The 20,130-nt window shown below is 38.8% G+C and overlaps 2 protein-coding genes across 6 annotated transcripts in view; one reads left to right on the top strand and one right to left on the bottom strand.

Moving 5' to 3' along the window:
* The window catches only part of ARFIP1 (ARF interacting protein 1), a 45,436-nt gene extending 30,989 nt beyond the window's left edge, over nt 1-14,447 (bottom strand). For 4 of the 5 annotated variants that reach the window (XM_069785355.1, XM_069785385.1, XM_069785366.1 and 1 more), the window contains exons 1-3: nt 14,289-14,447; nt 9,826-9,905; nt 4,976-5,077 (exon numbers count right to left, since the gene is read on the bottom strand). In XM_069785355.1, the coding sequence (XP_069641456.1) occupies nt 4,976-5,077; nt 9,826-9,903 (180 nt within the window). In that variant the 5' untranslated portion in view covers nt 9,904-9,905; nt 14,289-14,447. The remainder of the gene's footprint in view (nt 1-4,975; nt 5,078-9,825; nt 9,906-14,288) is intronic. The other variant, XM_069785376.1, reaches the window with a different exon arrangement.
* Nucleotides 14,448-14,492: 45 nt separating this feature from the next.
* On the top strand, nt 14,493-19,716 carry TIGD4 (tigger transposable element derived 4). Its single transcript, XM_069785344.1, is given in 2 exon segments — nt 14,493-16,401; nt 16,403-19,716. Coding segments are annotated over 2 exon segments (1,536 nt in total). The 5' UTR covers nt 14,493-15,058; the 3' UTR covers nt 16,596-19,716.
* Nucleotides 19,717-20,130: the final 414 nt, after the last annotated feature.

Raw genomic sequence — 20,130 nt, 5'->3', positions numbered from 1 at the left:
GGCTCTGAACTTTAGCTTCTTATCCTAATTCATGTGCAAGTGGAGCTCCTTGTACATATTCAGCATTATTTTCTTCTTCTCTTTGCCCTATTATATCACTCAGCTCCTATTTTCCATTAATTAAGCCACTAGATCCTCACATCAATATAAATTCAGGCATAAAAATAAATGGGAGGAGAGCTGAAGGCTTTAATTGATGCTGAAGTGGCAAACAACATAGACTGACATACTTCTTCTATTCTCCAATACATTGCTCTTCACTCAGAAGACCCTTTCTTCTACTACATCCCTTTTGACTTACTTAATATCATACTACAATCCAGTTTTAAATTAGTTTCCCTTCTACTCTCATCATTAACATTGGTATTTGGGGTTTTTAAGACTGTATGAAGCAGACCACTTGGCAACAAAAAGAAAGACTGGTCTTTTTTGTTCCATCTCCTAAAACCGGTTTTCTAGAACTGACACACAGAACTGTATTTTAAATCAGTCTACATTAGTTAAAATGTAATTGCCCAAAGTAAAATCTAACTATGCCAGTCAACATGGCAAAACCTAAGAGATTAACTCAGATCTTTCAGGTAGAATGTGAGTGACAAGGCTGGCATTTTTTTCAGAAGGCAAAAGACAAAAAAGAATTGACGTTATCTATTTGTGCAGCCTGGCAACGGAATTACAGAACAAGATGCTGAACACATGCACTCAGATTCATCAGATCCCAGAACTTACTTCCTAATTTTAATAAGATAAACTGAAGACTCACAACAAAGTTAATTTATCTTTTGCAGTTTATTACTGGTATTACATACACATTTAATAATGGTTTTCTCCCCATAAGAATACAAAAAGAGCCAGGAGAAGAGAGTCTACACTGAAAATGAAAGGAAACAATTGGAACAACAATTTCAGAGACTCAGACTGATAATAACTTCATATAGACTTTGTAGAATAGTTTAAACATAACAAATAGCTTACAGCTGCCTGAACACCTTTACAGGCAGACCAAACAGGTTTTTTGATTAATTTAATTTATTCCTACGCAGCTTTCACACTATATGGCATGTTACTGAATTAGGAATAATACACTTCCTCACTCCTTACCACAGTCCTCAGCTCCCAATCCCCTCAGTGACAATAAAACACCACTATTCTAATCACATAATAATAATAGCATGGGAGGAAAACTGTGTTCCAGAAGTCAGGGATAAGTGAGATAAACCTGTGCAGAAAATAAACCAGCAAGACTTTCTTGTATGTTGAGTTTTCTTGTACAAAGTAGTAAGAAAAACACGTTTGATTAGGAAATGCTGAAGTCCTCTGTTATTAAAACAGACTAACAAACATCCCAACATTGGCTAAACGGTTCTATACACTAAGTGTTTAAAGCTTAAGCGAGTTCCAACAGAGCTTGGAGAGCTGAAAAGCACTGGGTCAAGCTTTTTCGTAATGAAAGGACATTAGACATTTCATCCAGTGACGACTGAAGCTACAGCCTTTTTTAGTTAAAAAAAGTTTCCATCCATCATACGGGCAGGACAAAACTTGTCAGAATTCCACAGGCATCTCTTATTATTACAAACAAGACAGAATTAGAATGTAGCAGCATATTTCTGACTGAGACTTTGTAGTTAGGCAAACACTTATTTAAGTTACCTTATAAAATATGCTTTTGATTCTTTTTCTTAAACATAAGGAACAAAGAAGATGCATCAAGTAGTGCTATATCACATTCCCACAAGACTGGAACTAATAAGCTTCCTTATGAAATGACATTATGCCAATCTATGCTGTCTGATGTTCTGCAAAACTAATGGCATTTTTCTTCAAAGAAGGAGCAACCCCACTTTGCCACTTCCAGGTAAATACATTTGCACTACCTTGCCTTGCAAAGTGAAATACTTCTCATGCTTGAGTACATACAAATACTGCATTTGGAGGACAGTAAACACGCATTTTCATGCCTGAGCAGCTTATGGACGAGGTCCTATGGAAGCACTAAATAGAAGGCAAGTCTAGAGGAAAGCTTAGTTTTGTAATTAAAGAACCCTGAAGAAAAGGTTGTAGAAGACCAAAAAAAAAAAACCAGGATAAATGATGTTTTATTGTTTACATCCGAATTGTACAACATCTAGATGAACAGTTCCCTGATCATAACAATAAGAAAACAAGAAACTAAAATAACCTCATTTCCCAGCTTCCCAAGAAGGTGTAATTGAAATCAGTATATTGGAGTTTGAGTTCTCTAAACTCTACTGTGGTCACATACTGAGGACTGTGGTAACAGTGCAACTTCAAGTGGTAATGGTTTCTTGCCCCTTTCCTAAGCAACCTCCTAAAAATCAGTACTTGGCTTGTCATTTCTGTAAGTCGATAGGAAAATAGACCCCTGAAAACTTGGCACAGAAATTTTGTGGTGCAATGCATATTGCTTTAGGTTAAAACAAAAAATTACCTGGCAAGGAAAAAAAGAGAAAGTGTAGCATTAAGCATTAGAAATAACAAACACGAAGCAAGATGAATAGAAGCTAAATATTAGAACTTCAGACTAACGGATTAGTAAACAGACCTAGATGTTAACTCCAAGAAGTTTATTTTCTTTGTTTGTTTATAAGAAGCCCTGATTATCACATATTCTGAGTTTAGGTCACACATGCGGGTGTTAACTTGTACAAGAGTTCAAAAAAAATATTTGAAGCACACTTCATCTTCATTGATCTCAGAATAAGCATTGTGAAAATAATTACAGCAGCAAACTCAACTATGTGTGCATAGTATAAATTTTCTGCAACTCGACCAAATATCTGACCCATTTTTGTGGAAGTTTCGAAATATAGTTGACTCCAAGCCAGCAAAATAATTAACATGCCAGGAAAAACCTACTTCAGCTTTTATATGTGGCCATAGAAAAAAAACTACCTTAACATTTGAACTTTCCATTGAAAATCGTGGTTATATTTTGACTGAACAAGGGCTCTGACCAAGTCAACAACACTGAAAGTTCTGTTTACTGTAACTAATAAATAAATATTGGATGGACTACACTGAAGAAGCAATTACTACGTAATTAAAAGATAACTTAGCAGTCATGTCACAGCAGCATCAAGGTCATTAGGCTTAAAAATAGTAAATCTGTTTCTCTGCTTCCAGGTGAACCCAAATTCATCACCACTTAAAGGTGTATTTTTGTTGTCCCCCCTAAATATAGGTACATCTTTATCAAAATTTAGTTTTACCTTTATTTCATTAAACATCGTCCTAATTTTTACATTATGTTACTGGTAGATCTAAGTTGAATGTCAAATCCTAAGAAACATAAACCTTCCCTCATTGCAGTGCTATTCATAAAAAAAAATCATGGCCCATTCAGCAGAAGTAGAAAAAATGCCCAGTAATAAGTGCAGTATTTTTTTTAATAAGAGCTCTAATATGGATGCATTTCCATCTCATGAAGTTTTATACCTTTTTTTTTTTTTACAGCCATGCTCACTATACAGCTACCCTGCAATCATAGTCAAATGGTCTCAGATGTTGTTTTCAGGATGTATTTTATTTTTTAAATACATATTTTTACATATTTAGTTAACATTTTTCTTTATAATGATAATATAATAAATACATGTTTAAAATTATACTTTTAATATATATTTAAATGCTTGTTTTCCCGTTTTATGAATAAAATTGCTGGACTAAAAATCAGTATCCTCAAGGCTTAGAATCAATAATTAGAAAAGTATACACTTGATCGTGCATTACAGAGCACCCAATACTTTACACTATTTAACAGTCAGAAAAGATTTGCCACTACTAACATACCTTTCATATAAAAAAGTTATTGCAAGGTACAGTATCTGCTTCGGTTTTTTAGTCAACTTTAACAATAATTTATCAACTTTGAAGGAGTTTTTCCATTAAAGCTAAAACCAGCAGACAAAATTAGGCAGATGCTTATTTTACCAATATTCAGGATGTATATGTAACTTGTTTTTAAACTTATTAAGGTTCCCCCCTCTAAACAGCATTTTAGCAGGACAGAATAAAATGTTGAAGTTCTGCTCAGTATTTCTTTTAGAAATAATCCTGCACTGCAAGTCAGCATGGGAGTGTTAAAGCTTCGAGACTTCCTTAAAATCTAAGTCAACAGATATCTAATAAATGTGGATAATTAACTAGACCTCATATTTCCAACTGAAAAGCAAAATAAAAAGAAAACCAACCACAGATTACATAAACTATACCATAGCACCCTCTGCTGGTCAGGCAAACACAAGAGCTGATAGTAAAATATATCGAGGTTAAGGGAAAGAACTCAAAATTGCATACAGATGATCATGGAAGTATAACTTTTTTTCAACATTCAACAAATAAGATGGATTCTGATAAATCTCATCTATATAGCATATAGCAATACAGTAGTAATTTTTCATTTTCAGCACAAGAAAAGTTACTTCTCTCCTGTTTACAACTTCAGATTACAACTTTACTATCTTTCTTTACTTTTAGGCATGTTGCTTCTAAACTTAATACCCCTTAGAAGTAGCTTGCCTCAAACAATTTTATACTTTTTCATAAAAGATTTAGGATTTGTTAGCCTGAATTTACAGGACCTGTTAAGTCTCATATTTTAAAAGTGCTTGCTGTCCTGTTTTATGAATAAAATTGTCGGATTAAAAATCAGTATCCTCAAGCATCAGAGACAAGAATGTAGAAGCATATGCACTTGATTGCGCATTACAGAGCGCCCAATTATTTACACTATTTCATGTTCAGAAATATTTGCCACTACTAACATGCCTTTTGTACAAAAAAGGTTATTGCAATGTGCAATCACGTTATGTCAAATAATAATTTATGAGTTTCAAAGGAGTTTTTCCATTAAAGCTCTAGAAAACTGTCAAGTGAAGTCTGCTATGCATTGCATTGTAACTCTAGCATTTCTGATAATGGGACCTTATTAGACAGCAAAGAAAATTCTTACCCTGTTAAAGCTGTGCTCGTGAGAATCTTCCAGCTGTCCGTTGCTAGTCACAGGAATTTCTGCTGCTGAATTTTTTGGAGACTCTTGAGCCATTGCACCTTCCTATAGTATAAGGACAAACAAGTTAGCATTTGTCTTCAATTTCTAATGAGTGATCTATATGAAAATATTTGATGTATAGGTTTCATAACAGTTGATTTTATTTCAAACTCCTGTTGGTAATATTCTGATATACTAGGTCTGTATACATTCATTTAATCACATACCGAAATCACATTAATATGGTAGCACAGCTCAGACAGAAGTAATTTAAAGCTTCAAGATCTAAGAGAAATGAAACACTAAAATTTAACCCATTGATGTGGGGGGTAGGGGAGCGTCAGACACAAATGAGACATGTGGGACCAGACAAATATTTTCTACACACACTTGACCCTTAAGAGTAGTTTATGTACCTCAAACTATAAAAAAGGTGAGCTGGCTAAAAAAAAAAATTGTACTAGCTAATGGTAAGCAAGAAATATTAGAGAAGTAAAATGAGTTTAATCATGTGTTACAAAAAGAAAAGTACTGATTCCAAACTGCAAAATAGTTTAACTTGCTTCTTATTTTCTCATAATATAGTGCCACCTTCTGACTAAACTGTCGGTATGCAACTGTCATTCAGTCAGCGGTAAATCTGAAGTGAAATGCAGAAACAAGAACTTAAAAGCACCAATGCAATTCAAGAATCAAAGTTAGTTTTAAAATGCAGCTGCATTGTGAACAGTAGCAGCAGCTGTGAAACCATGGCTTTCAAGAATGACCTAACGTATAACCTGGAAGAGACATTCCCAGAAGAAACACACACCATTTACAAGCACCTGAAGAGGGAATGGCACCCTAACACTCCCCCAAACTAAGAGAAACTGAAAATTTCGGCCCTCTCAAAAAAACTACCCCTAACTCTGCAAGACAGCTTCATTAGTCAACTAAAGTGTAAACAGTAGAAAAAAATCAACACAAAACCAAAGCAGTGTTTGTTCAATTACTTATATAAAAGTTGTCTGAAGTCTTCAAACCAGTCCGTGCACCTGTGCAAGACTGGCAAGACCTGGTACACCATCAAGGCATACTTAAGAATAGGTGCTTTCTTCGCTTAAAGCTCCTAGATCATCAAACTGAACCAGCTCTTTTCAGTCAAAGGGTCAGGAAGAGGCCCAGTCTGACATCAGGCTGAAGAGCCAGCAGCTTCTCCAACCACACGTGGAGATTTTACAGGATACCCATATAACAGAGATTTTATTGGTACTTACTCAGGATCACCTGCACCATTCTTAATCAGCAACATCTTCTGTCATATCCCATTGCCAATATTTCCCCCACTACCACCTCTCACCACTTCATTTACATTAGTAAGCTTGATTTCCTTAGTAAGCTTTGAGGCCTCCCAAGCTTTTATTCTAACTAATCACTGTCTGTGCACTCCAATCAACATGCTCCCCTAACTCCTGATCGCTTTCAAAGCTGTGTTACTATAGCTTCTTCCAAAGACTGTAAATTACTGAGACTTCATCTCTGTTGGTCTTTTGAAGCAGAGTTCACTACTCAAACTTTATTTGGTATGTACAAAATCCCATTTACATTTCTGAAAGTGTAATAAGCTTCTTCAATTAGCAGCATAAAACACCACCAAAAGTCCATTGAGTTCTGAGTAATGCTGCCTTTTACCCATACAGTGAAGAGAACAAAAAAGGCCAAGGACAAGCCACTCCCAAGAACCATACATATGAACTACACCCATAAAATACTATCTGAGGTGATACATTTTCCCCTTTTGAGGATCAAGACTTTCTCTACAACTAACTTAACAAAACTGAATTGAAAGCTACTCTTTCAAAAATAGTGCTTTATGAAACACTTCCCTAAGAGGAGAAGCTAAACATTTAGGCACAGCTTTTGAAAAAAATTCTAAATACACAAAGAACAGATTTCAAATCATTTAAGAAAAAGTCAGCATGCTATGAATTCAAGAAAAAGTGACTTTATAACACACTAACTTACCCCATCGATCCCTCTCATTTAGGACCCAGTAAGTGCCTTCTTTCAGTACTAGGAAGGAATAGCTCACATGCCATATATTCACATTGGTCTAGCACACCAAATTCTCCATATAGTCCAGTCTTCACCCACAACTAGAACACAGTTTTGGGTCATTCTTCATACAACAGAACAAACTCTAAACTCATAGCCTTTAAGTAAATGAAAACACTGAAGCACACCAAAAGGTCTATGTTTATTTTATGAATACTTTTAAAACAGTAATTTGTTTCATTTCATAGAACAGAATATCTCAAGTTGGAAGGGACCCATAAGGATCGAGTCCAAGTCCCTGCTCCTCACAGGGAGTTGCTATACAACACCATTAGATAAAATGTTCTAGTTACCTGCCATTTTAGATTTTAATTTCAGAAATCTGTTCAATAGCTCAAGCTTCTTAAGCTTGCTCTAAATCTCACAACTGCTTAAACTCCAAGACTCCTAGGAACTATACTTCTACTTGACACAGTAAAGTGAGTTATTTTGCAAAATGCTTGGCCTGTCACGGCTACCTGCCCAATACTGAAACATCAGCATAGGCCAACATAGCTATTTTTGTTCTTCTTTCTGCAAATTGTCAGAAAACAGTGTCAACGGGAAGTCCTGTACCATCAGAGGATACACTTCATTTGGCAGGAATCACAAATACAACTGCATCTGCAAATTTAATTAAAGGCAAAACAAATACTTGGTTGGGGTGCTTTTCATCAAGAATCTCAAATAATTTTGCTAATATTGTACATTGATATATGTTTATGCATTTATTCAGAGATATACACGCTCATGCACATGCATACGTGTCTCTAGTAAATACATGTATCAGATAAAAATTCATCAGCTTCTCTGGACAACTTTTGAAATCTAAGACAACCTAGAAGCAATTCACATATTTTTTAAGCATTCCTACTTGAGTCAAACCTATGTATCAAATTCAGAGAAAGCAAAAAAATTACTTGCTAACTTCAGTTTCATGTTACATCTGAACTAAACCACCATTCTCCATTGCTGAAAGGAGGACGTTTCACCACTCTGCTTTTCCAGTCCCTACTGTGAGCCATACAGTGTCCCATCTCCCAGCCACTCACCTGGCTGTGCAGTAAACACACTCAACTCACTAGCCTGGCAATATACCTTTTCACTGGGTTCATTTTCCACAGTTTCAGTGAGTTGAATCAGTTTGCAATGAGGTCAGACAAGCACCAAAGACATGAAATGAGCAGCTGAAAAAGGAAAGTGGGATAAACTGCTAATTTAGCTCAGCCATAACAAGAAATCACTGCCTGCATTTTAGTCAACAGTCTAAGCTAGAACTGCTACCAAGAACAAATCCTTACCTTTTTTTCTGCCCTTTACTCCTAACTATTCCTCCCCATCAGCCTTCCCCATTCCCCCACCTCTTCCCTGGGCCAGAATAATGTATCTGTACAGCAAACAAGATTGAGGAAATGCTGCAGGTTAAAAGAAGGTGACCTATGCCCAAAAAGGGGATGGGTAATTTTTCCACTCAAATCGGTTCTCCAAAACAGTTCATCACACAGCTCCAACACTTGTGCCTATGAAACAGAGGGGGTAATAATGCAGTAAGAAACTACTGAGAATGAAGGACTGCTCTCAACCACAACATCAGCTTACTTCAGCAGTGCAGTGTCTCAAAATACTTACTCTAACTGTAGGATACTGCCAAAACCAGCTGCCATTTCTCTTTACCTCTGGATGCATGTTCCTGCAACCTCACACAATTAAGGTAAGTTTACTGATCTGAGAGAAAACTAAACCACCAAACCACCACAGTATTTCTGTTGCAACAATGAGGACGATTGCTGAATTAAGTATCCCTTTGGCAAGCGTAGCCCTCAGCTGATTTAAACTAAGTATACAAAGAAACTGAATCCTCAGAAGAAAATTTATCATATATAGGAAGAGCCTGAAGTAAATCTGAAGAAGTTCCTAAATTTGTATTGATGTATTAGGCATGAATGACATAAGCACTACAGAAAATAATGAAGTTTCAGCTGGACATTTTATGTAGAAAAAAATATATTCATCCTTTAGTAACTTAATGACTACCTTCGTCACACATCTGTTTACAAATACCAGGTTTGGAGAGATGCTAAACATCTGTGGAATCACTATTCCGTTTCTATAAAAAGTTTAAAAACAATTTACTGGCACCGAAACTCTAATAGTGATAAAGTCAGCATCACCTTTTTTCATTGTTATTCTAGAACAGTCAGGGAAACATTTATTCTTTATGTTTCTGAAACAGCCTCCCAAACACAACTGATTGGCTAAATATTATTGGGAACCTTAGGAATTTGATCATAATTTTAAAAAGTCTCAGATATCTCCACAAAGAAGGTACAAGCTGTATCTGCTTCCAAGAAAAAAAAAAAAAAAAAAAATTCACCACTCCAGCAGCAGATAGAATGCCTTGTTATAGTGAAGTTACACAAAGATTGCTGCCTTTTAAATACCAACTCTTTCTTCCTGCAGTACTTAAAACATTTCAGACTCTACCACGCCTATAACTATTCAACTTACAAAACAAATACCGCAGCACAGCAATAGACTACTGAAGTAATCCTTTTTTATTAATTAATTGGATTGTTCTTAATAGTGTCTCAAAACCAACCCCACCCATTCAAGATAATGTGCATGAACTCATGTCCCCCTACTAATTTCACTGTGCTATGTATATCAGAATTTTTGGCAGTCTGAAACTGTTGCTGGGATTGGTTGATTTTACACTAATATAACTATCACCCAATCACCTCAGAGTCAGACTGGACCTCTTCTGCAGCTGGATGAGATTCATCAAGTGCTGTGGATTCACTGCTGTGTTCTGACATACCTGAAAATAAAATAGGTTTGGCATGCATTAATTGATGTGAAGGGAGCTTGATGTTGCACCTTACAGAAAGTGAAGTAGGCTTTCAGAAAACACTTCTTTTACAAGTTCTGATAAAGCAAAGAGAAACCTCCCTCTTTTGATGGTGACCAGGCTTTTACCTCTCCAAAATCTAACCAAGACTAGGAATACAGTCTAGCATAAGCTTCCACTACCAAAGCAACCTTCCCCGCACAGACGGCTAAGCTTGCAATGTAAAACCCAGGAAGTCAAACAAGGTTCTTCAGCTGCTATTTACTGTCACCTGCAACAATACACTGACTGTATCCTACCATTGCAAAGATCACAATTTTGTTAAGACAGGAGATTTATTCAAATGTTGAAAGTTTATATTGATGCTAAACCACTGGGACCTAGCAAGCTGTTCAGTCTGTTATACCAAACTAGAAACAGAATCCCTTCCATTTTATTAAAAAAAACCAACAACCCCCCAAAAAACCCCTCACCTACAGAGGCAAAGAAAGTTGGTAATACTGAGCACTCTGTGAAAGCAATCAACTCTGTGATCATGAAAGGCAAGTTAGAAACCTAATACAGCTTAAATAAGAAAAGTATCTAAATTTGATTTCAAATAGCTGGTAACTACAGGTTATACTGCAATTCCCTCAGCTGTTTGAGAGGAGACAACCAATCATTAAAAATTAAACTGAGTCTGTCAGTATTGAGTATAATCACACATGACTTCAGTTCATTAAGTCTTACACCATTTTATAGATGTTCAGCCACATACCAAATTAAGAAAAGTTAGAGATCACTATTTATATATTTATATTGTATTTCAATTTCCTAAGCTATAAAACATTTTAATTAAAGCAAATAATTAATAAGGTAAGCAGCTCACATGACAAGGGAAATAAAATAAGGACACAAAGGCTGAGAAGCTGAATCATCTAGATCATATTACACTGGATAACCTACTACTTTACTTTGGAAAACAGAACAGATAAAATAAGACATTTCCTCCAGTGAAACAATTCATTCAGGGCTACGACTGAATGAAGTTGGATTTTTCTCCAACCAATACAAAATTCCTTTTGAAGTAATTAAGAAAGAAGTATAACTACTCTATATAACTTTCTTAATTTTCTATAATTCTTTTGAATATGAAAGACCGTACAGCAGAGATGCTGTTTTCCCACACAATCCTGTCCAAACTCTGCTTGCGGTTGAAAACAACCTCCATGTTTAACAGCTTATTTCCGAGTAGACAAAAAATTTCCATTATGGACTAGAAGTGTGACTTCTTTGCTCCGATGGTTGAACAAGAAGCTAAATTCATCTTGTAGCGCAGTCTTGGTTAAGACAATCTGTACCTCAGTTTTACCACATCAGTGATCCTGGAGTTATGTTTGTACCTCACATACAAACTTACACACCACAGTATCACTGTTTAAAACTATGAAATGCTATAAGCAGCAAAAACTTCTTGATAACCTTAAGAACTCTTAATAACCTAATCTAGAGGCATGAACCATCTCACAAACCCATGTAGACGACACTGTGTAAAGACAAAGAATTCATTTTTTTAAAATCCAAATTTAATTCACCATTTGTGTTACAGCCTCCCCCCTACACCAACTTTTTGTACAGTATTCTTTTCCTGCAAGCAGTATCAACGCTTCCAACACAGCTCTGCAGGATCACGCTGACAAACTGGAAAACACGAGAAGGGGAAAACTGTAGATTAAAGTTGGCTTTTGTAAAAAGTTTAACTGCACATTCTAGTTTAACTACAGAATTCCCTCACAACTGCTTCTATAGCAAAAAAATGGGGATGTACACATCAAATGCTGGATGTAAGGATGAAAACTTTCTACGTGTTTACCAAGATTCAGAAGTTAAGATGTTCACGTGAAATTGTGGCCAACATGGCATCTACATACATATATTACTTATATTTAAGGTTTCATTACAGAAATGCACATAGACTTCTGTATCTCAGTACAGATTTTCCTGATTTTCTCTTACAGATGTCAAAGGGCTATTCTTTGTAAGAGCTTGCTAATCTTCAGTACAGTATGAATTCTGCATTATTGATTATTTTTTCACTAAAGCAGCCAAAACTTTAGAACACAGCAGGTGACTCTTCAGCGTACCAGAACATTCGTTACCATCAGCTGCAACTACAGCAACTCAGAGACGTTCTACTTAGAAATACACACCTAATCCATATTCTGACATTAATTTAAGCCTGAAACCCTGCTCTCATCACCCCTGCCCCTCTGGATTTTCATTTTTTTCCCCCCATTAGACCAATTCTGCAAATCCACAGAACTACGGCACCAGAGTAGAACAGAAGAGACAAAATAGACTGAGAATCTTCCCCCCCCCATGGCAAAGCCACATCAGATCACAACCTCAGTCATTTTAAGTTCTGCTCACCATAAATAAAACTGCATAATTTTTAAGTCCTGGGGATTTATATGCCATTTCTTCAACTGGCAAAGTAAAAAGCAAAGCAAAGCAAAAAATTTATAAACAACATACTAAGCTTCCTCTAGGATGAAGACTTCAGAGACATTTAACCAATTATAATCAGTGGTTATAAGGGCACACTTACGGACTTTTCATTAAAAAGGCAGATTCGTATTTGTTTATTCATGCAAATATGAATTAAACGTCATCAACAATAAATCCCTTTTGAATAAGGGGTTTATTTTTAACATAGTTACATTACTTAAGTAAATGACTTATGGTGTCAGAAACAAGAGCCATGGGATTCTCAACAATTACATCTGCTTTTCCAAGCAGGATGCACTGGCTGCTTCACTTCAGTTTTCTCTTAAATTGATTGCCAGTAAGGTAAAAGCAAGATATCTTCTGTCCAAATAAAGTTTATTACACGTTTTTACTGCTGTCTTATTACTCTACTGCATAGATATGTGATAAAAATTTTTGTAACACTGCAGAAAATGCAAGTGCTCGTGGAAAACAAAATGTACATAAAACATATTTTCTGAATTTAAATTTCTAACTAAGAACACTATCACTAGTTCTTGTCAAGATCAATTGCTTTTTAAAAAGAATTAGAAGAACTGTATTAAATACTTTCTGCTGCAATCACACCATAGTTTTCTCTTTACACTCTTGAATTCCCTGGCTGCTGCACTTGCAAGATCTAATTATGCTTGCAAGTTACAAGACATGATGGAGATAAGGACTGGAGAACAGGGCTGCCACTAACTTCCATACTCCCTACTCTAGGTCAACCTGCCCCCAAGTTCTTTAACGCTCTGCTCGTCTCCAGATTAGCTACTGCATGGGCTCCCGTTACGGTTTCAACTTCTACCAAAACAGAAAGCAGCAGCTGATCAAGATATATCCTCAGCTTCCGATTTTTCCAGTCTAATGTTCCTCTGGATTACTTACTCCTTACTTTTTAACTGTGTGTGTACGTGCATATATACATAAACATTTATATGATTCAGACGGCCATTTAGTTTTGGAGTTGCACTGATCACATGACATCCTTCTCCAGCCCTGCAAAAGAACCCTTCTGCTATCTTTTCTACAGAATCAACACTTGGATAACAGCGCCACTGACTGCAAGAGCTAACTCCTTGTTACTAGTTCCACCATGCATAAAAAGCACACGTTGGACGCTGAAACTACATCCAGTTCAGGGGATGCAACACGAAAGGCTATGAGGGGGTTTCAGTTAAAAACGATAGATCAGAGATGTGCTATAAGCAACACCAGAAGAACTGCTTAGAGTTTGTAAACAATACCAGATGCAACACCTGCTTGTCACACACCACCACAGTGCTTCCACGTTTTAAGAATAGTAAGCCAGCTGCAAAAGACAAATTGGAACACTTAGAACAGTAACTGTCAGGGTGTGGAATAAGTCCCAGGGGCATGAGATTTATGCAACACCTAGAGTTTTCTTCCTCCACCAACAAACAGGTTCCTCTTCTCTCTCGTGAAACCCATCTTCTACCAAGCTCAGGCTCTGCCCGCCCTCTCGGGGTGCCCGCCGCCCCCCGGCGCGGGGACGCCGCCGCGAACCCCACAGGTAGGCGAGGAGACGGGCAGACCCCCCAACCCGCACCGCACTCCCGAACCCGACGGCGAGGGCACCCGCCCAGCACCTGGGCCGGCGGGCAGGACGAAGGGCGGGCGGGGGCAGCCCCCAGCCGAGCCCCGCTGGGGGCTGCGGGCTCCCCCCACTCCGCTGGCAGGCCCAGCCGGCCGCTGCCCGCACCCGCGGGCTGGCGGGGAGGCCGGGCAAGCGGAGGCCGCTCCCGCCGTGCGACACGTAGGTCAGGCCCGGGCCGGCCCGGCCCGACCCCGGGGCCCAACGGCCTGCCCCGGCCCGTCCCTCACCTGCCGGCGGCGCTGCTGCGGCCCCGGGGGCGTCGTGCTGCGGGGGGAGGGAGGACGGGGCGGAGGGAGGGAGGGGGGGAAGGAGGAAGCGGGGCGGGGCGGCGCCGGTGCCCCGTCTCCAGCTTTATTTTCTTCCTTCTCCGGTACCAGCAGGAGCCGGAAGCGCTTGGCCGGAAAAGAGGCTGACGGCGGCCTCGCCGGCGGAGGTGCGGCGGGAAGCGGTCTCTCTAGGCGGCGGCAGCGCGCCTGTGTCTATGGTCGCTGCCCCGCCGAGCCGTAGCCATAGCAACCGGAGACGGAGCCGCCCCTGCCCGCTCGCCCTGCCCGCTCCTGCCGGCGCTTGTCTTTTACTACCGCCCGGCGGAGGCCTCTGGAAGCGCGACCCGGGTCTGGGGGGGCGCCCAGAGGCGGGGAGGCGGCGGCGAGGGGGGGTTACACCGGTCACGGCGGTGGTGGCGGCCGTGCCCGGCCGTCGGCGGGCGTGCGGGCAGGCCGTCTTCCTCGTTCGGGCCTGAGGCGCCCTTCTGGGCCTGCTGCTCAGGGCCGGCTGCTCCCCGGCCGAGGCATTGGCGGAATTAAGCTGCTCCGCGGCGCTGGCGTGTGTCCGCCGGCTGCAGTCGGGAGGCTGCTCCGGCCTCTGCCAAGTGCCATGCCCCTGAGATCAGAGGCGGTCTCGAAAACCGGCTCGGTCGAAGGCGCCCGCAGCGGCAGAGCCGCAGGGTGCTCGCCCGCGTGTGGGGGTGCGCGCCGGGAAGTCGGTGGTCGGTGCCATGGCAGAGGCCTCGGGGAGTCCTCTGCCCGAACGCGCGGTGAGGAGGAAAAAAAGCATATCTATTGAGGAGAAAATTGACATCATCAGTGCCGTGGAGAGTGGCAAGAAAAAGGCAGACGTCACAGCCAAGTACGGCATAAAGAAGAATTCCTTGTCTTCGATTATGAAGAATAAAGAAAAAGTTTTGGAAGCCTTTGAATCTTTACGATTTGATCCGAAAAGAAAAAGGCTAAGGACTGCTTTTTACGCTGACCTGGAGGAGGCATTGATGAAATGGTACAGAATTGCTCAGTGCTTGAATGTGCCGGTAAACGGTCCTATGCTGCGCCTCAAGGCCAATGATTTTGCCCAGAAGCTCGGACATAGTGATTTTAAATGCAGTAATGGCTGGCTCGATCGTTTCAAGTCAAGGTACCGTTTAGTTTTCAGAGCTCAGCCTGTAGAAGCAGCTCATACTGCCCAAGTGGATGCCCCAACTCTTTGGTACCAAAATGTTCTTCCTTATTATTTAAACGATTATCAGCCAAAAACCGTGTTTTATATACAGGAGACTGGATTGTTGTATCAGATGTTACCACATAACACATTTGCATTTAAAGGGGAAACTTGTTCTGTAGGTACACTAAGCAAAGAGAGAATAACCGTCGTGGTGGGTACAAATATGGATGGCTCCGAGAAACTTCCTTTGCTTGTTATAGGAAAAAACAAAAGTCCGTGCTCTTTTAAAGATGGGAAGTCGCTACCTGTGGATTATGAAGCAAATGATATGGCGTGGATGACTTCAGAAGTGTTTGAACAGTGGGTGTGTAAACTTGATGACAGATTTCAAGCACAGCAGCGACGAGTAGTTATTCTCGTTGATTCTCTCCCAGCTCACACAGAAGTAAAGAACCTGAAATCTGTCAAATTAATGTTCTCTCCTCCGGACTCTTCTTCATGTACAGCTACGAAACAAGGGGTTATCAGAAGTCTGAAGGTTAAATACAGGCACTGTCTTATCAAGAGATTTGTTGACTCTGTAGAAGGCAATAAAGAGTTTATGCTGACTCTTCTTGATGCAGTTGAGATGTTGTACCTGTGCTGGAGGGAAGTGACACCAGAGACTGTTGTAAAAAGTTACAATGAAGCAGGATTCAGATTAGAAACCAAAGCAAATGGTAATGACACAGAGGTTGAAAGTGACTTTGATTTGATTGCACATGCACAGGCAGCTGGAGTGGAGTTTCCAGAAGGTTTATCTTTGGAGGAATATGCAGCTCTAGATGATGGCTTGGTAACTTACGAAATGCCCACAAATAATGAAAGGATGTGTGCCAAAGAAAGAACAGCAGATAAAGCTGGGACATGTTGGTGATGAAGATGAGGATGAAGGTGATCGATTTCAGGGAGCTGAGCAGCCTTTACCATCAAAAAATGAGACTTTGAGTGCTTTGGATACCCTTCGAAAGTTTCTCAGAAGTCAAGGCACGAATGATTCACTTCACGATTCCCCAGCTGACCTGGAGAGTTTTATTCAACAAGTAGCATGTAAATAAATATTTTAGCAAAGTGTGAAAGCATGTAATTGAAAAAAAGGAATTGTGTAAGTAAACAAAAATAGGCAGTTTAATAACAAGTGTTGCTGCAACATTCTCTAGTGTGTCTTGCTCAGGTGCCTAGATGTACATAACAAAAGAAATTTGAAATTGTGAAAAAAGGCTGTGAACTGAAGTTTCCCACAAAATCAGGAGGAAAGAACACAAAATTTGGGGTAGAGAGAGAAAATAAGTTGAACCTTTAAAATGATAACTGTAGTTAAGTACAGTGGAGGCAAAAGCAATTCTCTGAGCAGTTCGGTGCGCTCGGGGTAAACTGGTGCCCACTCAGAATTCTTTTTTCAGGAAGAGATTAGCGCTTCTTCACATTGATAATTTCGTTGGTGTCTTTGCAATTGTTGACAGTTGAACAGTAACTATTTATCAGCTTGGTGCTTTTGATACAAAAAAATGTATAGCAGAAAATAGATGCTTAAGTTCTGAGAACTAAGGGTTTTATAAAATAAATTCTTTTTGTCCTTGTTCAAGAATTCTGGCCATAGTTTATTTCTGCAGCAGATGATGAACAGCAGAAAGTTAGCACCTTTGGATGTGTTTTGTTTCCTTAAAGCTGCTCGATACACAGGAACGGCATAATCATTTATCCAAGAGTCGAAAGACAAACAAACCTTTACTTGGTCTTTGAAGAGGTCAGAAAAGAAGGTCATTCTCTCCCTTTCAGCCTTTTTGGTATTTGGATTTGATGTAGGTCCCTCTGTGCAACTCCATGTATTTCTACAGTAAATACAGAAAAAAATCAGCTTATGCAGTATCTGCACTCAAAATCTTACTGAACTCTTGTTTTGTTTACTATACCTGAAGGCTTTGCTGTAGGATTCAGTGCACTAGTGTGGTTTATTATTCTAAGTACCGTTAACAGGGGTGCTGTTTGCATGAATGCAGTGTGAGGTTGAGTAAATCACAGTACATTTACACATCTTCAAGTATGCATTTCAAGCAGGGTAATTATACCAGAGCCAAAAATCTCAATTTATGAGATGTACTGCTTGTGACTTTTTTCAAAACCTGTTTTAAATATTTTCCATATCTGTCAATTTTAATTTTTTTTCAAAAGTTAGAGATAATAATCTTTCTAATTTAGAGGAAGAAAATAATATTTTATGGAAGCCCTTTAGGAAACCTGTGTAATAAAGAGTTAATTATGGTGCCTATAATTAAACCATGAGAAACAATCTCTCGCTTATTTGCATCTTCAGTTTTCAATAAATAGTTTGGCTAAAGCTTTGTTTACTGTTCTTTCTGGTGGAGGACAGTTTATCCATTTGTAAAAGCATTTCAGAAATGTATCAAATTGTTGGAAGACACTGAAACTATTGGGGGGTGGGGGGGAGAAAATGCCTATGGCTAAACTGTATGAATGTTTTACTAGAACCCCTACAAAAAACCCCCACAAACTTCTGGTTTCCTGTTATGAAATATCTGATGTGAATTCCATCCAAAGGATATTCTGATTAAATAAGAAATTTCTGTTGAATTTCCAATAAATAAAGTCCCGCACAGAGATTTATAGATTCTGTGAAAGAGGTACCCCTCCACATTATCTCTTTTAACTATTTTTTTAAAGTATTATTTTAAAATACAGATGCAAAGTCTTTTAAATTTGGAAGCTGTGTCAAATAAATCAACACATTTTGCTTGGTTAAATACTTTAGAACAAGCTTACGAAAAGTACTTTTTATTTTGGCTAAGCTTATTTGAAGTTCATATAAATCCCACAGAGCCCTATGGATAATTTTCCTATAGTAATCTTTTGATTTAAAAATCTATGGTTTTCTTGCGACAGCTTCTCCTGCTAAACGCAAGTTTAGGGAAAAGTTTGTATTGTCCATATAGTAAATGTGTATATTCTTTAAAATTCGACTCCACGTGGACCTCATCGGCCTGGGATCCAGGTAAGGAGACTCTGTTTCCTTCTAAGAGAATACTGAGTGTCAAAGTGTTGGATCTGAGCGAGAAAGACTTGCATAAGTAAGCAACAAATCTTGGTTAAACAAGGGTTCGATCTATAAGAAGCGTAATCTTTGCAAGATGAGGCTTAGAAAATCAGGAGATGGGAAATAACGTCGTTAGCTGGTAACGAAGGAAGTAAATTACTGAGTGCTGTCATAGTCCCTCATGAAAACAACAGGAAGGATTTACTAATTTGGCCTGGACTTCGAAGGTGAATTGTGGAACTTGCTTTAAAAAGCATACAACCCGTCGAAATCCTGTATCTTTAGAGAATATATGACTTTTTTCCTAGCCTCCTAGCTCATTCTGAGAAACCACGCAAAAATGCACTCACTGAAACTGGTGGTGTAGGTCAGACAGTTTATATTGTAGCGCTATAGCCTTCAAAATTATTTAGGAGCCCAAATATTTCTTTTCACTTGGATTTTTGTCACATTTATGGTCAAACAGAGAATGTGAAATCCATTTCGAAGCTTGGTGCTGTTTCAGGTGTTTATTCATGGGGAAATGCAGGCTCCTCAGATCCGAAATGCTAGCAGTGAAAAAGGAAGCGGTACACTATGTAAATGTTAGTCATTTTAGCCTGTGTACACAGCTAGAGCTAGAGATTTTTTTACATTGTCTAGGTAAACCACCAGGACAGTGGCTTTTTATGTCTGGGGTGGTATGATTTGGAGGGAGAGGAATAATATTGCTTTAGATTGCACCATATTTAAAAATAAGAACCTTTTCTACTAAAGGCAGGTTACTAAGGTTGTCATTTGCTTTAATACTTCAGGTATTAGTTTGGACAACTATGTGCTTTTTCGCATACGGTTTTCTACTTTATGCTATGGTTAGATAATAATTATGTGCTTTGGTGTCAAGTCAGTGAGGTCACTTTCAGTAACCCAAAGTGACTTCAAGAAGTGTGAACTGAAAATACGAAGTTTTAAAAATATAACTGACTTCCAAACAAGGCCAAAATAGAAAAAAATATTTGGAAAGTATGTTTGATATAATCAAAAGCATTCTCAGAGTCATTCTTGAGACAAGTAATATGTGAAATGAAGTATGCTTTTCAAAACACATCTGCACTTGAAAATTTTAATAAATATTACACTGTTTCGGATTTTTTGTGTGTGTTACTGTTGTGTGCAGTTCTCAATACCTTTCAGACCTATAAAACTACATCTCCTTTTAAACAATGTTACTCAAAGGAAGGTTACTCACCTCTAATCATAAACGGAAATTACTTTAACAAGTTTTTGCAGCCCTAGGCAAAAACAGAAGAGAGGGGGCAGTCAAGGATTTATAGGAGAGCAATCCATATGTGCCTGTATACCCAAGATTTCTGACATTTTGATAGCTAAGTAATTAAGGGAGTAAATAAGTCGATGGTTTCTCATTACTATGTAAATTTTGAGAATGATAGTCTCAAACACACAGAATCTTCAGTGATTTTAAACTTTAACTGCAATATTTTCATAAATGTAAATTAAATTATAACATTAAAATATTAGTAAAATACCTTCCAGATTTTTTT

Source organism: Haliaeetus albicilla, chromosome 1, assembly GCF_947461875.1.
Source record: "Haliaeetus albicilla chromosome 1, bHalAlb1.1, whole genome shotgun sequence".
Classification (NCBI taxonomy): Eukaryota; Metazoa; Chordata; class Aves; order Accipitriformes; family Accipitridae; genus Haliaeetus; species Haliaeetus albicilla.
This window is presented reverse-complemented; position numbering and strand designations above follow the sequence as displayed.